Consider the following 18,232-nt stretch of genomic DNA (forward strand, 5'->3'; position numbering starts at 1 on the left):
GGATGCCTCAGTAGTGGATGGATGGTGGCAACGTGCCTCTGGTCTCAGATGGATGCCTTAGTAGTGTTGGATGGTGGCAATGTGCCTCTGGTCTCAGATGGATGCCTTAGTAGTGTTGGATGGTGGCAACGTGCCTCTGGTCTCAGATGGATGCCTTAGTAGTGTTGGATGGTGCCAACGTGCCTCTGGTCTCAGATGGATGCCTCAGTAGTGTTGGATGGTGGCAATGTGCCTCTGGTCTCAGATGGATGCCTTAGTAGTGTTGGATGGATGCCTCAGTAGTGGATGGATGTTGGCAACGTGCCTCTGGTCTCAGATGGATGCCTTAGTAGTGTTGGATGGTGGCAACGTGCCTCTGGTCTCAGATGGATGCCTCAGTAGTGGATGGATGGTGGCAACGTGCCTCTGGTCTCAGATGGATGCCTTAGTAGTGTTGGATGGTGGCAATGTGCCTCTGGTCTCAGATGGATGCCTTAGTAGTGTTGGATGGTGGCAACGTGCCTCTGGTCTCAGATGGATGCCTTAGTAGTGTTGGATGGTGCCAACGTGCCTCTGGTCTCAGATGGATGCCTCAGTAGTGTTGGATGGTGCCAACGTGCCTCTGGTCTCAGATGGATGCCTCAGTAGTGTTGGATGGTGGCAACGTGCCTCTGGTCTCAGATGGATGCCTTAGTAGTGTTGGATGGTGGCAACGTGCCTCTGGTCTCAGATGGATGCCTTAGTAATGTTGGAAGGTGCCAACGTGCCTCTGGTCTCAGATGGATGCCTTATTATTGGATGGATGGTGGCAACGTGCCTCTGGTCTCAGATGGATGCCTTATTATTGGATGGATGGTGGCAACGTGCCTCTGGTCTCAGATGGATGCCTCAGTAGTGTTGGAATGCCAGTGGTGTAAAGTACTTAACAAAAAATACTTTAAAGTACTACTTAAGTCGGTTTGGGGGGGGTATCTGTTCTTTACTTTACAATTTCTATTTCTGACAACTTTAACTTCACTACATTCCTAAAGAAAATAATGTTTTTACTCCAGACATTTTCCCTGACACCCAAAAGTACTAATTGCATGTTGAATGTTTAACAGTACAGGAAAATGATCTAATTCACACACGTATCAAGAGAACATCCCTGGTCTTCTCTACTGCCTCTGATCTGGTGGACTCTAAACTCACTAAACACATGCTTGGTTTGTAAATGATGTCTGAGTGCTGGAGTGGGCCCCTGGCTATCCGTAAATTAAAATACTAGAAAATCTGGTTTGCTAAATATACTGAATTTGAAATAATTTATGGCTTTTAAATTTGATACTTTTTATATTACTATATTTAAAACCAGATACTCACATTATTTTACTGGGTGAGTTGACTTTCACTCAAGAATGATAACTGGGTGTTTTTCCCCACGCCTGGAGAATGCCGGCTTGGCCTGTGACTGCCTGATGTTTTCTCTCTCTCTCACACACACACACACACACACACACACACACACACACACACACACACACACACACACACACACACACACACACACACACACACACACACACACACACCATCCCCTCCCTCATACACCCAGTACGCAGCTGCCTGTACGTAACCAGGGGGTGTGAGGTGACAGCTGGCCCAGGAAGGGCTCAGTAGATTGGGGCCCAGCCAGCCAGGCTCAGCTCCAGAAACAGCCCTGGTGCCTCTGCCAGAAAAGGTGCAGTCCTGGGGCTCTGTTTAGAGTGTAGCGATAGGACCCTTGGTTACAGTCCTATACACACACATGTATGGACACACACACACAAAGGGTTTTCAGATGCTAGGTTTTAATCAGTTAAAAGAACAATACTTCATTTGGAGTGATGAGTCTGAAATCCTCAAACTCACTAACCAATCAGTGCTCTGCTAGATGTCCTACAATGATTAAAGCCCATCAGAGTGATTGAACCATTTAAATTTCTCCTTGACACCCCCCCCTCACACACACACACAGAGACCATTGTGCAATATTACTGCGTGGGAATTAGATGTACATTACGGAGAGTGAGGCAGGAGACACTACAGAATCCACACACGGAGGACAAGGTGCATGAGGAGATTCATCTCAACATTAATCTGATGTTTAGTTTGGAGTCATTTGGAAAAGGGGACGTTTTCAGACAGTTTTTGCCTCAAGCATACCTTGTCACGCTGTCTTTCAGTTTTACCTCATCAGGAAGTTGTGTGATATGAAGTTCAAAGGTCATCTCACAATGGAAATCGGGGTTCATCTCAAATCTGATGCAGTTGTTCATATGTTCTGTAATCATTATGTCCATCTAACCTGCCCCCCCTCTCTGATGCAGTTGTTCATATGTTCTGTAATCATTATGTCCATCTAACCTGCCCCCCCTCCTCCCAGGTGTCCCAGTGAAGCGTAATGAGCTGTACTATGACTGCTGTAAGGAGCCCTAACCTGCCCCCCCCCCAGGTGTCCCAGTGAAGCGTAATGAGCTGTACTATGACTGCTGTAAGGAGCCCTAACCTGCCCCCCCCCTCCCAGGTGTCCCAGTGAAGCGTAATGAGCTGTACTATGACTGCTGTAAGGAGCCCTACCCCGACGTCACCTTCACTGTCACCATGAGGAGGAGAACGCTGTATTACGGTCTCAACCTGCTCATCCCCTGTGTCCTCATCTCTGGCCTGGCCCTGCTGGTCTTCCTGCTGCCTGCAGACTCTGGAGAGAAGATCTCCCTGGGTGAGAGGAGGGGTCCACACACAGGACAGGGATGTACACAGGCACACACACACAGAGACACGCAGAGACACACGCACACACAGAGACACACACAGACACACGACACACGCAGACACATGCAGAGAGACACACACACCTCTCATTCTGTGAGGACACTGTGGGCGCATGGTACACTAATCCGTTTTCCTTCCTTTATGCTAATTCTGATATTATGCTTTGAATAAGGCTTTATGCCGACCAGTATTCTAATGGGGCTTTATGTCAACCAGTATTCTAATAAGGCTTTATGTCAACCAGTATTCTAATGAGGCTTTATGCCAACCAGTATTCTAATGAGGCTTTATGCCAACCAGTATTCTAATGAGGTTTTATGCCAACCAGTATTCTAATGAGGTTTTATGCCAACCAGTACTCTAATGAGGCTTTATGCCGACCAGTATTCTAATGAGGCTTTATGCCGACCAGTATTCTAATGAGGCTTTATGCCGACCAGTATTCTAATGAGGCTTTATGCCGACCAGTATTCTAATGAGGCTTTATGCCAACCAGTATTCTAATGAGGCTTTATGCCAACCAGTATTCTAATGAGGCTTTATGGTTGAAAGCCATGAAAGCTATAATTCTGCCTGACTGAGTGTCTGACGAACTGACCTCAGCATATCTTGGTTGAAAGACATGAAAGCTGTGATTCCTCTGAGAGTAGAGGTGAGCTGTAGCTGTTCTATATGTTCTCCTCTCTATGTCCCTTATCCCTCTCTACCCCCATCCATCTCTCCCTCTCTACCCCCATCCATCTCTCCCTCTCTACCCCCACCCATCTCTCCCTCTCTACCCCCACCCATCTCTCCCTCTCTACCCCCACCCATCTCTCCCTCTCTACCCCCACCCATCTCTCCCTCTCTACCCCCACCCATCTCTCCCTTTCTACCAAAACCCATCTCTCCCTCTCTACCCCCACCCATCTCTCCCTCTCTACCCCCATCCATCTCTCCCTCTCTACCCCCATCCATCTCTCCCTCTCTACCCCCACCCATCTCTCCCTCTACCCCCACCCATCTCTCCCCCTCTACCCCCACCCATCTCTCCCTCTCTACCCCCACCCATCTCTCCCTCTCTACCCCCATCCATCTCTCCCTCTCTACCCCCATCCATCTCTCCCTCTCTACCCCCACCCATCTCTCCCTCTCTACCCCATCCATCTCTCCCTCTCTACCCCCATCCATCTCTCCCTCTCTACCCCCACCCATCTCTCCCTCTCTACCCCCACCCATCTCTCCCTCTCTACCCCCATCCATCTCTCCCTCTCTACCCCCACCCATCTCTCCCTCTCTACCCCCACCCATCTCTCCCTCTCTACCCCCACCCATCTCTCCCTCTCTACCCCCATCCATCTCTCCCTCTCTACCCCAACCCATCTCTCCCTTTCTACCAAAACCAATCTCTACCCCCACCCATCTCTCCCTCTCTACCAAAACCCATCTCTCCCTCTCTACCAAAACCCATCTCTCCCTCTCTACCAAAACCAATCTCTCCCTCTCTACCCCCACCCATCTCTCCCTCTCTACCAAAACCCATCTCTCCCTCTCTACCAAAACCCATCTCTCCCTCTCTACCCCAACCCATCTCTCCCTTTCTACCAAAACCCATCTCTCCCTCTCTACCAAAACCCATCTCTCTCTCTACCTCCACCGTTCTCTCTCTCTCTACTCCAACCCCCCCTCCCTCTCTACCAAAACCCATCTCTTTCTCTCTACCTCCACCCTTCTCTCTCTCTCTACTCCAACCCCCCTCCCTCTCTACTCCAACCCCCTCCCCCTCTCTACTCCAACCCCCTCCCTCTCTACTCCAACCCCCTCCCTCTCTACTCCAACCCCCTCCCTCTCTACTCCAACCCCCTCCCTCTACTCCAACCCCCTCCCTCTCTACTCCAACCCCCTCCCTCTCTACTCCAACCCCCCTCCCTCTCTACCTCCACCCTTCTCTCTCTCTACTCAAACCTCCCTCCCTCTCTACTCAAACCTCCCTCCTCTCTACTCAAACCTCCCTCCCTCTCTACTCAATCCCCCCTCCCTCTCTACTCAAACCTCTCTCCCTCTCTACTCCAACCTCCCTCCCTCTCTACTCCAACCCCCCTCCCTCTCTACCAAAACCCATTCCCTTAATCTATTGTATGAGAATTTATAAGATTCTTGTTTACATAAAATAGACGGAGACCAGTCTTATCAATAATAGGTAACAGAATTTACTCTCGGAGCGCGCTGCCACGTTGCCACGAGCAACAGTTTATATACAATAACATGACGTCATCTCATTGCTTCTAGAATGAATCTCCTCCTCTCGACCGAGACAAAGGAACTTTAAAAGTTCATTCAAAGTTCATTTTGACCCACTAGCACATACACGGGACACACAACACGACTGAATTAACTTTTAATCCCTCACCATTATCGATCACCACTTAGCTGACAGTTCTAGTTAACAGAAAAAGCAGTGAGTGCATTCCTAGGTTATCTAAAACACCTCAGAGCTAAGTTGTCGGTTCAACCATAGTTTAAAGACCTTTTCTGCTTACTTAAAAAGCCTCACTCCTAATCTCCTCCAACCTGGCTGGAATGGTATTTATTTAATGTAATTCCCCCCTGTTTCAGGCTTCACAATCCCTTCTTATGAACTCATATTGTTAATCAGATATAATAAAACAGAGTATATGTTTACTTAGTTACAGTTCTATTTAAAATGAGGATATTGTTTATTCATTTATTCATAATATTCCTAACACCCTCTCTACCTCTACCCTTCTCTCTCTCTACCCCCACCCATCTCTCCCTCTCTACCACCACCCATCTCTCCCACTCTACCCCCAACCTCCCTCCCTCTACCCCCACCCATCTCTCCCTCTCTACCCCCAACCTCCCTCCCTCTACCCCCACCCATCTCTCTCTCTCTCCCCCAACCTCCCTCCCTCCCTCCCACAGGTATCACTGTCTTGCTGTCTCTGACTGTCTTCATGTTGCTGGTAGCAGAAATCATGCCGGCTACGTCAGACTCTGTTCCTCTCATCGGTAAAGTATTGATCCTCTATTGACTCATCAGTGATTTATTGAGGTTTGCAGAAGCACTATTGTATTTTACATGATTACGCTCATACAAGTTGTGAAATGATTGGTGGTTCAATACCATGACAAGATACCAAGCGAAATCATGAAACCAATTTAAACTCGTGTGTTCCTTCTTTAGGCCCGTATCACTTGCAGTGGAGGCTGGTGAGGGCAGGATGACTCATAACAATGGCTGAAATGGAGTGAATGGAACAGTATCAAACAGGTGTTTTGGATCCCATTCCACTCCACCCCAGACGTTGTTATGAGCTGTCCTCCCCTCAGCAGCCTCCACTGCCTTCTTGGTCAGTTGACCACACACAGTGAAGTATAGAATAGCCCGTCATAAACCCAGTGGAAAACCCCACGACCAAACATCTAACCAATAGGGTTTCCACACGACACACGTCATTCTTATCGCAGCGCTGAGGTCTTTCTGTTTTCCCTTCTAGCAGCCGGTGTTTACCTCAGGCTTTAATCAGCTAGACAGGAGAGGTGTAGAAGGAACTGCGTGACTGCTTCCCAAATGGCTTCCTGTTCCCTATTTAGTGCACTACTGGTCAAAAGTAGTGCACCATGCAGGGAATAGGGTGCCAGTACATGATTGATGGAAGGAATCAATAGCCAGGAAAGAGAGGAGACGTTGATAGAATGAAGTGCTCAGAGGGCTGACAGGGTGTTAGGGATGTTACCACCTTAGGCAGACAGGTGGTTACTGTTCTCATCTCCTGCTAAAATGCCTCTCTCCCTCTCTTAATCTCTCTCTCTTTATCTCTCTTTATCCCTCTTTATCTCTCTCTTAATCTCTCTCTCTCATTATCTCTCTCTTAATCCTTCTTTTTCCCTATTTCTACCTCTCTTTATCTTTCTCTTTCCATCTCTCTCTCTCACCTTGTTCTATTCCTCTTGTTCTATCTCATTCTCTCTATCCTGAAGCAGGGGATAACCTGTTAATCACCCGTTAAAATACCTCTCTTTTCTACCTTTCCTCATCCATCTCTTTCCAGTGTTCTATCGTTTATCTCTATGTTCCTGCCCAGTACTTTCCAGTGTTCTATCATCTATATCTCTATGTTCCTGCCCAGTACTTTCCAGTGTTCTATCATCTATATCTCTATGTTCCTGCCCAGTACTTTCCAGTATTTTATTATTTCTATGTGTTCCAGCTCACTACAATTATTTCTAATATTGATATCTATAATCTAAATTTCTGCTGTTGCAGGCCAGTATTTTTCATTCGCCATGATGATCGTGGGTCTCTCTCTCGTCATCACGGTTCTCGTTCTACAGTTCCACCATCACGACCCTCACGGGGTAAAGATGCCTAAATGGGTAGGTAACCATGGTCACCTTCCATTTCCCGCTAACCTCTTTGTGTCATGTCCTCTTTAACTAACGCCTTCAGTCGTAGTCTAGTTCCGGTTCATGTCTGCCGCGGAAAAATACATTGCAGTTGTCTTAGTGGCCCTTGCCTCTGGTTGTGATTGAGTAGAGGAGTTGTAGAAGTCGTGGAGCAGTTCAAGCTCAGTTTGTTTGTCACTCGTGTGACTTCACCAACTCTGGTCCTGTAGTACCACAGTGTGTACAAGGGGATGGTGTCCACAACACCTTAGACTCGTCTTAGAATGTCTTCAGTTCCTCCCCAAAGTGGGAGTTGTCAGAGGAAGTGGAAGAGTGTTAATGTAAGAGCAACAACACAGTCAAATCCAGTCATACAAGAAAACAAATACACAAATACATCTTACCCCAGGACACATCACAAGAATGAAAGAGTAACACAAGTACCAGATCATGCCAAGTTCTTCGCTAGACAGCTCATTGCTCATTGACTAGGCCGATGTCATCTCATCGCACATCTTAAAGTGTCAGTCCACATCCATCCAATATTCACACGATCCTGTAGAGCGTTGGAGCACAAAGTGGATGAAGCTCAAAGTCATAGAGACGGCTCATTGACTAGGCCGATGTCATCGTAACATGTGTCACTTCTGCCCTGGCAGACACACGATGCCTGAGGGGATAACGAGCTCTCACAGACAGGCCAGACATGTTTTAAACATCAACCATCTCTCCAGCCTCATAGAGCCTCTCTGTCTCATAGTCTGCCGGAGTATATCTGAAGACCTGGTCTACCTCTGAATATCCGTGTATATCTGAAGACCTGGTCTACCTCTGAATATCCATGTATATCTGAAGACCTGATCTACCTCTGAATATCCGTGTATATCTGAAGACCTGGTCTACCTCTGAATATCCGTGTATATCTGAAGACCTGATCTACCTCTGAATATCCGTGTATATCTGAAGACCTGGTCTACCTCTGAATATCCGTGTATATCTGAAGACCTGATCTACCTCTGAATATCCATGTATATCTGAAGACCTGGTCTACCTCTGAATATCCGTGTATATCTGAAGACCTGGTCTACCTCTGAATATCCTTGTATATCTGAAGACCTGGTCTACCTCTGAATATCCGTGTATATCTGAAGACCTGATCTACCTCTGAATATCCTTGTATATCTGAAGACCTGGTCTACCTCTGAATATCCGTGTATATCTGAAGACCTGATCTACCTCTGAATATCCATGTATATCTGAAGACCTGATCTACCTCTGAATATCCATGTATATCTGAAGACCTGGTCTACCTCTGAATATCCGTGTATATCTGAAGACCTGATCTACCTCTGAATATCCTTGTATATCTGAAGACCTGGTCTACCTCTGAATATCCGTGTATATCTGAAGACCTGATCTACCTCTGAATATCCTTGTATATCTGAAGACCTGGTCTACCTCTGAATATCCTTGTATATCTGAAGACCTGGTCTACCTTGTACATCTTTGCCTTAAAGCGTTGTCTATGGCCCTTTTTTGTCAACAATGTAATGTGGCCACGATGTGTTTGTTGCTTTTTTTTCTGTAAACGTAAAAACAAAAGGCCAAAATGTTTCATATCAGACAAACTGTCCCTTTTTGGGAGCTGCCACCTTTCTCTGTCTTCACCTTTCTCTCCTCTCCCCCTTTTTCTCCATATCTCCTCCCACTCTCCTCCCACTCTTGCTCTCTCTCCTCCCACTCTCTCTCTCTCCTCTCCCCCTTTTTCTCCATCTCTCCTCCCACTCTCTCTCTCTCCTCCCACTCTCTCTCTCTCTCCTCCCACTCTCTCTCTCTCCTCCCACTCTCTCTCTCTCCTCCCACTCTCTCTCTCTCCTCCCACTCTCTCTCTCTCCTCCCACTCTGTCTCCTCCCACTCTCTCTCTCTCCTCACCCCTGCCTCCACTACCTCTCTAGATGCGAGTCATCCTCCTCAACTGGTGCGCCTGGTTCCTCCGCATGAAGAAGCCTGGTGAGGAACGCAAGGCGACCACCCCCTCCACCGTCACCACCAACACTACCCCCAGCTCCACCACAGGAGGCTACAAGTACTCCCACCCTCCCCCTCACCACGCCAGCACCAGCTCCATCCAGATGGGCTCCATCCCTGGGGGACAGCCCTCCAATACCTCAACCACCAACGGCAACATGAACCTGTACTTCGGCTACCACTCCGTTGGTATGGGAGGGATGGGATCCTTAGGAGGGTCTCATGATAACCCCTGCTGCCCGCCTAGCAGTGACTCTTCAGGGGTTGGGGTCTGCAGTGGAGGGGCTGGGGGTGGTAGTCAGACCACGGGGACAGGCGGAACGTGTTCCCCCAACGAGGCGCTACTCTCTGACCGGGACGCGGGGATCCTCCGGAGGTTGACGGTGGACCAGATCCCGGAGATCGGGCGGATCCTGGAGGAAGTTCATTTCATCGCCCAGAGGTTCAGGGAGCAGGACGAGGGAGAGGCGGTCTGCAGCGAGTGGAAGTTTGCGGCGGCGGTCGTGGATCGTCTTTGTCTCGTGGCGTTCACCATCTTCTCCATCATCGGCACGTTCACCATCCTCATGTCGGCGCCCAACTTCCTAGAGGCTGTGACCAAGGATTACCTCACATAATGTGGCTTTTATCTCGGCTGGCTAATTGGGCTAACGCTAATGAACACTGTAGCTAATTGGGCTAACGCTAATGAACACTGTAGCTAATTGGGCTAACGCTAATGAACACTGTAGCTAATTGGGCTAACGCTAAGGAACACTGTAGCTAATTGGGCTAACGCTAACTAGCGCTTTAGCTATAATAGTAAACAATATAAACTGTAGCTAACCGCCTCTACTCTGTGAAGCCACTGAAAACCACCTCCCACAGTTTTGAGATAAAATAATCTCTAGAGTTATGACTATTTATGACACCAATGTCTATATTTTGATAATGGGTGTGGATTATTATGGTGATATACAGTATATCTTCCATGTGGGTGTGTTTACTGTCAAAATGGCCACTGTAGCTGTAGTGAACGCTTACCACTCGTTCAATAACAGTACTGTCAACATGGCTTCTGTAGCTGTAGTGAACGCTTACCACTCGTTCAGTAACAGTACTGTCAACATGGCTTCTGTAGCTGTAGTGAACGCTTACCACTCGTTCAATAACAGTACTGCCAACATGGCTTCTGTAGCTCTAATCGATGCTTACCACTCGTTCAATAACAGTACTGTCAACATGGCTTCTGTAGCTGTAATCGATGCTTACCACTCGTTCAGTAACAGTACTGTCAACATGGCTTCTGTAGCTCTAATCGATGCTTACCACTCGTTCAGTAACAGTACTGTCAACATGGCTTCTGTAGCTCTATTCGATGCTTACCACTCGTTCAGTAACAGTACTGTCAACATGGCTTCTGTAGCTCTAATCGATGCTTACCACTCGTTCAGTAACAGTACTGTCAACATGGCTTCTGTAGCTCTAATCGATGCTTACCACTCGTTCAGTAACAGTACTGTCAACATGGCTTCTGTAGCTCTAGTCGATGCTTACCACTCGTTCAATAACAGTACTGTCAACATGGCTTCTGTACCTCTAATCGATGCTTACCACTCGTTGAGTAACAGTACTGTCAACATGGCTTCTGTACCTCTAATCGATGCTTACCACTCGTTCAGTAACAGTACTGTCAACATGGCTTCTGTACCTCTAATCGATGCTTACCACTCGTTCAGTGACAGTACTGTCAACATGGCTTCTGTAGCTCTAATCGATGCTTACCACTCGTTGAGTAACAGTACTGTCAACATGGCTTCTGTAGCTCTAGTCGATGCTTACCACTCGTTCAGTAACAGTACTGTCAACATGGCTTCTGTAGCTCTAATCGATGCTTACCACTCGTTCAGTAACAGTACTGTCAACATGGCTTCTGTAGCTCTAGTCGATGCTTACCACTCGTTCAGTAACGGTACCTCAGTATATAGTCGGTGAGGCTTTAGTTCTTGAACAGTGTGTGAATTCACTGACACACTGTTATTCCTTTCCCTGTCACCCCTCCTGTCCCTCTGTCCCCCACCCCTCCTGTCCCTCTGTCCCCCACTCCTCCTGTCCCTCTGTCCCCCACCCCTCCTGTCCCTCTGTCCCCCACCCCTCCTCTCCCTCTGTCCCCCACCCCTCCTCTCAATCTGTCCCCCACCCCTCCTGTCCCTCTGTTCCCCACCCCTCCTGTCCCTCTGTCCCCCACGCCTCCTGTCCCTTTGTCCCCCACTCCTCCTGTATCCCTCTGTCCCCCACTCCTCCTCTCCCTCTGTCCCCCACTCCTCCTGTCCCTCTGTCCCCCACTCCTCCTCTCCCTCTGTCCCCCACTCCTCCTCTCCCTCTGTCCCCCACTCCTCCTCTCCCTGTCCCCCACCCCTCCTGTCCCTCTGTCCCCCACCCCTACTGTCCCTCTGTCCCCCACCCCTCCTGTCCCTCTGTCCCCCACTCCTCCTGTCCCTCTGTCCCCCACTCCTCCTGTCCCTCTGTCCCCCACTCCTCCTGTCCCTCTGTCCCCCCACTCCTCCTGTCCCTCTGTCCCCCCACTCCTCCTGTCCCTCTGTCCCCCCACTCCTCCTGTCCCTCTGTCCCCCACTCCTCCTGTCCCTCTGTCCCCCACTCCTCCTGTCCCTCTGTCCCCCCACTCCTCCTGTCCCTCTGTCCCCCACCCCTCCTGTCCCTCTGTCCCCCACTCCCTCTGTCCCCCACTCCCTCTGTCCCCCACTCCCTCTGTCCCCCACTCCCTCTGTCCCCCACTCCCTCTGTCCCTCTGTCCCCCACTCCTCCTGTCCCTCTGTCCCCCACTCCTACTGTCCCTCTGTCCCCCACCCCTCCTGTCCCTCTGTCCCCCACCCCTCCTGTCCCTCTGTCCCCCACCCCTCCTGTCCCTCTGTCCCCCACCCCTCCTGTCCCTCTGTCCCCACCCCTCCTGTCCTCCTGTCCCCCAGGTAATCAGTCAGATATACCTGCAGTAGACAGTGCATTCTGAATGTATTCAGACACCTTGAATTTTTCCACATTTTGTTACTTTACAACTTTACTCTAAAATGTATAAAATGTTTTTTTTCCCTCATCAATCTACACACAATACCCCATAATGACATCACAATACCCCATAATGACATCACAATACCCCATAATGACAAAGCAAAAACAGTTTTGTTTGAAATAAAATAAAACGGATACCAGATTTACATAAGTATTCAGACCCTTTACTCAGTACTTTGTTGAAGCACCTTTGACAGTGATTGCAGCCTCCAGTCTTCCTGGGTATGATTCTACAAGCTTGGCACACACGTATTTGGGGAGTTTCTCCCATTCTTCTCTGCAGATCATCTCAAGCTCCGTCAGATTGGATGGGGAGCGTCGCTGCACAGCTATTTTCAGATCTCTCCAGAGATGTTTGATCGGGTTCTAGTCTGGCTCTGGCTAGGCCACTCCTGTGTCGTCTTGGCTTTGTCCGTAGGGTCGTTGTCCTGTTGAAAGGTGAACCTTCGCCCAAGTCTGAGGTCCTGAGCGCTCTGAAGCAGGTTTTCATCAAGGATCTCTCTCTGTACTTTGCATCGTTCATCTTTCCCTCGATCCTGACAAGTCTCCCTGCCACTGAAAAACACCCCACAGCATGATGCTGCCACCACCATGCTTCACCGTAGGGATTGTACCAGGTTTCCTCCAGACGTGAAGCTTGGCATTCAGGCCAAGGAGTTACATTTTTGTTTCATCAGACCAGATAATCTTGTTTCTCATGGTCTGAGAGTCTTTAGGTGCCTTTTGGCAAACTCCAAGCAGGCTGTCATGTGCCTTTTACTGAGGAGTGGCTTCTGTCTGGCCACTCTACCATAAAGGCCTGATCGGTGGAGTGCTGCAGAGATGGTTGTCCTCCTGGAAGGTTCTCCCATCTCCACAGAGGAACTCTCAAAGCTCTCTCAGTGACCATCGGGTTCTTGGTCACCTCCCTGACCAAGGCCCTTCTCCCCCAATTGCTCAGTTTGGCCAGGCAGCCAGCTCTCGGAAGCATCTTGGTAGTTCCAAACGTCTTCAATTTAAGAATGATGGAGGCCATTGTGTTCTTGGGGAACTTTAATGCTGCAAAAATGTTTTGGTTCCCTTTCCCAGATCTGTGCCTCGACACAATCCTGTCTCTGAGCTTTACGGACAATTCCTCATGGCTTGGTTTTTGCTCTGACATGCACTGTCAACTGTGGGACCTTATATAGACAGGTGTGTGCCTTTCCAAATCATGTCCAATCAATTGAATTTACCACAGGTGGACTACAATCAATTTGTAAAAATATTTCAATGATGATCATTGGAAACAGGATGCACCTGAGATCAATTTCTAGTGTCATAGAAAAGGGTCTGGCATTTCTTTTTGTCATTATGGGGTGTTGTGTGTTGATTGATGAGGAAAATGTTTTACTTAAATATATTTTAGAATAAGGCTGTAACGTAGCAAAATGTGTAAAAAGTCCAGGGGTCTGAATACTTATCGAATGCACCGTACAAGAAGTAACAGTTGTTCAGGTTACATTTCACTGTGATTCCATTACAGCTCCGCTTCGCCTCCCCAGTAACCTCATTAAACGGCATCTCGCTAGAACTGCATACCGTCACTGCAGATCAGATAGGAGAATCGATGGACCCTCTGGTTCTCCTCTACAACCTCTCTCTCTCCAGTGGCACAGCTATCTGTTATCTGTGTAGACTATGATACTCTTTGCTGCCTGAGCCACTTTCCTTCAGCAGTTGAGCGTTATATTTTTGAAGCAGTATGTTACCCGTTAGATATGTAGCTCGTTGTCATCAATACCAGGGTATATCTAAATCTCCATGGATGTTTTTTCAAGTAAAACTCAACAAGCTTAAGGGATAAAGTGACACTTAAAAAAAAGGTATTTTAAAATATATTTTCCTAAGAAGCCCTGTGTGTTTTCCCACGGCGGATAAAGACCTTTCGTAGTCCAGATTGTTTTAGTGTTGTGTTCTCTAATACTGTGTGAAATGAAACAGTCTTTCCTCATCTATCGTTAAGCAAACGGACATGAAACCCGGATGACTGGGGGTATTATTGACTGAAAACCCCCTGATGTATACCACAATCTGTGTGTAACCTCGTCGCCGTGTCAACACAACTACAGTAAACGAACTCTCACTACTGTGACCCTCTTATCGTTAAACAGATGACTAAGATCAATAAGTGAATTACAACGGTCTATTGTTCAATTGTTTTCATGACACTGACAGAACTCAGACTGGGCCCGCTGATTCGGACATGAGAAAGGAGGTCATTAAAACAAGACATTGGAGGAGGAAGAGGAGAAGAGAGAGTGAGAGAGAGAAAAATAACTCCTAGACTGGGGCTGGAGGTTCAGTGGTTTGTGGGGTCAGAGACGTCGCCTGATCCACCATCCTGACCACTGCTCTGTTTGGTCTCACCATACCCTGTAGAGAAACAGGATGTGATCTTGTAAGATCAGGGGCCCGTATCCACAAAACGCCTCTGAGTAGGAGTGCTGATCTAGGATCTGTCCACGCAACCTTATTCATTATGAATTAAAAAAGCCAAACTGAGCCTAGATCAGCACTTGTACTCTGAGACACTTTGGATATGGGCTCTGAGCCAATCAAAGACGAGGAAAGCCCTAATGGGAAGACCACTGAGCTGTCATCAGAGGTGTCATTCAAATTCAACTTTATTCATCCACATGTCACGTAACAGACACACAAGACTGACCTGTGTCACCTAAAGGAAGGCTGTTGTACCCCTGTCCTGTTGGAACAAGCTTCCTGAGCCGTTGGATGTCACATGTCCTTATCTGGCCAATAGTCTATGATGTTCCTCATGCCCTCCCTGTGTGTGTGATCACGGTCATGCCTAGTATTGGACATACCATGCCTCGTCCTCTCCACTGTGTTAACTGATGTGTGGTGAGTGTTTTTGCACAAAATGGCTAAAGAATATCACAAATGTTTTTGAAAATGATATCTAACTAAAATGGGACAAGTTTTGAGTTTCGTACCTATATTTGACAATATGATTAATCACATTTAAAAATAATAATCTTAAGTCACTCTGATGCCCGTAGTTGGGTGTCAGCCATTTGTCACGAGTGTGGTAATATCTTGTTTATGGGTGTGTCTGTGCCTCTGTGTGTGTAATGTCTCCTTAGAAACATGTACATGCATTACCAGTGTATATCATTATTACAACAATAAAGGGAGAACTAAGTTTAGTCCATAAGGGTTAAATCATTCAGGGCCCAGGTGAAAACCCTCGTCCCTATAGTTCTGACACAGCTCATCCAGAATCTGTCTCTGTTGTGGTGGCAGTTTACAGGGATGTAATATCAATTCACTACCTGGAACGAGGGCCCAGAGTTTTCCCTGAACCTAACCTGGGAAAAACGTCCAACTCTACGTTATGGCCCTCGATCCGTCTCTGTCTGTGCTGTCAGCTTCCAGAGGGAGATGTGACGGGGATGTCATCAACTCATGGCCCTGGTGCAAATGGTCTTTGATTCATGAAGGTAGTGAGGGTGTATTTCATCTGCATGGTTCTAGATCCTGCTTGACAAACACTGTCTGGGGAGCTGAATCACTTAGCAGTCTGAGGGACAATCTTTCAATACACCTTCAAGGCATCACAGGTGGTTTCGCTCTGTTTACTCTTCAGACACACTGCTTTATTGTGTGTGTGTGTGTGTGTGTGTGTGTGTGTGTGTGTGTCCGTCCGCACACCTGGAAATCCTCTTATTCCAGCAGGTCTGTTTCTCCTCTTTCCTCCTTCTGGGTCTCTGTTGCTGCAGGAATACTAAGCTAAGATCTGTGACAGAGGCTTTGAAAATCGCAACATATCCTGCTGTGCTGTGTGCTTGCGATGTGTGCTTGCCTGTGAGAGAGATTGTGGTGTGTGTTTCTCCCAGTGTTTGTGTTTGTGCACACGTGTGTGGTTTTCTGTGTCCACAAATCATCACTGTGTCCAGATGTCTATGGTACTGGATTCATGGACACACACAGAAAGCCTTTCCCCATCCACACCTCGGGTTTTAGATGTCTGATCCCTTTAAACAACCGACTGGACCGTCTCAATTCAACGTCAGTGCATTTCTAAAACAGCTTTTTTTAAATATTTGTTTACAAATGACAGGGACTCGAAACGCACAAAAGTTTTTGAACACATTGGAATATCCGTTGTGTTTCGCTCCAGGCTGCAGCAGTCTGCCAGTAACACTATTTATCATGGAGTTGAAGTCGGACGTTTACAGTTGAAGTCGGACGTTTACAGTTGAAGTCGGAAGTTTACATACACTTGAGCCAAATATATTTCAGCTCAGTTTTTCCTGACATATAATCCTAGTAAAATTCCCTGTCTTAGGTCAGTTAGGATCACCACTTTATTTTAAGAATGTGAAATGTCAGAATAATAGTAGAGAGAATGATTTATTTCAGCTTTTATTTCTTTTATCACATTCCCAGTGGATCAGAAGTTTACATACACTCAATTAGTATTTGGTATCATTGCCCTTAAAATTGTTTAACTTGGGTCAAACGTTTCAGGTAGCCTTACACAAGATTCCCACAATAAATTTCCTCCTGACAGAGCTGGTGTAACTGAGTCAGGTTTGTAGGCCTCCTTGCTCGCAAGTTCTGCCCACACATTTTCTATAGGATTGAGGTCAGGGCTTTGTGATGGCCACTCCAGTACCTTGACTTTGTTGTCCTTAAGCCATTTTGCCACAACTTTGGAAGTATGCTTGGGGCCATTGTCCATTTGGAAGACCCATTTGTGACCAAGCTTTAACTTCCTGACTGATGTCTTTAGATGTTGCTTCAATATATCCACATCATTTTCCACCCTCATGATGCCACCTATTTTGTGAAGCAAGCCTCCCCCTTTTTCCTCGAAACATAATTATGGTCATTATGGCCAAATAGTTCTATTTTTGTTTCATCAGACCAGAAGATATTTCTCCCAAAAGTACGATCTTTGTCCCCATGTGCAGTTGCAAACCGTAGTCTGGCTTTTTATGGCGGTTTTGGAGCAGTAGCTTCTTCCTTGCAGAGCGGCTTTTCAGGTTGTTGATATAGGACTTGTTTTACTGTGGATATAGATACTTTTGTACCTGTTTCCTCCAGCATCTTCACAAGGTCCTTTGCTGTTGTTCTGGGATTGATTTTCACATTTCGCACCAAATTACGTTCATCTCTAGGAGACAGAATGCATCTCCTTCCTGAGTGGTATGATGGTTCCGTGGTGTTTATACTTGGTACAGATGAACGTGGTACCTTCAGGCGTTTGGAAATTGCTCCCAAGGATGAACCAGACTTGTGGAGGTCTACAATTTTGTTTCTGAGGTCTTGGCTAATTTCTTCTGATTTTCCCATGATGTCAAGCAAAGAGGCACTGAGTTTGAAGGTAGGCTTTGAAATACATCCACAGGTACACCTCCAATTGACTCAAATGATGTCAGAAACTTCTAAAGCCATGACATCATTTTCTGGAATTTTCCAAGCTGTTTAAAGGCACAGTCAACTTAGTGTATGTAAACTTCTGACCCACTGGAATTGTGATACAGTTAATTATAAATTAAATGATCTGTAAACAAATGTTGGAAAAATTACTTATGTCATCTACAAAGCAGATGTCCTAACCGACTTACCAAAACTATAGTTTGTTAACAAGAAATTTGTGGAGTGGTTGAAAAACTAGACTCCAACCTAAGTGTATGTAAACTTCCGACTTCAACTGTACATCACATCTATTAATTTATTAATGATGTCGTCACTTGACTCCCTACCACCATATCTGTTGAGTAGACGGCCGGCCTCTTAATACAACACGACGGGTCCAGTCATCTTCCTCTTCTCCGTTAGCGTCGTAGCATCAATACAGGGGACGTAACAACGGCCTGTCATAGCATCGTAGCATCAATACAGGGGACGTAACAACGGCCTGTCATAGCATCGTAGCATCAATACAGGGGACGTAACAACGGCCTGTCATAGCATCAATACAGGGGACGTAAC

At 47.1% G+C, this 18,232-nt stretch overlaps 1 protein-coding gene across 1 annotated transcript in view; it reads left to right on the forward strand.

Annotated features, from left to right (window-relative positions):
- LOC135536255 (neuronal acetylcholine receptor subunit alpha-7-like) overlaps positions 1–11,248 on the forward strand; it is a 74,666-nt gene extending 63,418 nt beyond the window's left edge. The window contains exons 7-10 of the mRNA XM_064962620.1: positions 2,525–2,719; positions 5,695–5,781; positions 7,040–7,149; positions 9,115–11,248. Coding sequence (XP_064818692.1) covers positions 2,525–2,719; positions 5,695–5,781; positions 7,040–7,149; positions 9,115–9,804 — 1,082 coding nt within the window. The 3' untranslated portion in view covers positions 9,805–11,248. The remainder of the gene's footprint in view (positions 1–2,524; positions 2,720–5,694; positions 5,782–7,039; positions 7,150–9,114) is intronic.
- Positions 11,249–18,232: the final 6,984 nt, after the last annotated feature.

Source organism: Oncorhynchus masou, unplaced genomic scaffold (assembly GCF_036934945.1).
Source record: "Oncorhynchus masou masou isolate Uvic2021 unplaced genomic scaffold, UVic_Omas_1.1 unplaced_scaffold_584, whole genome shotgun sequence".
In the NCBI taxonomy this organism is placed as follows: Eukaryota; Metazoa; Chordata; class Actinopteri; order Salmoniformes; family Salmonidae; genus Oncorhynchus; species Oncorhynchus masou.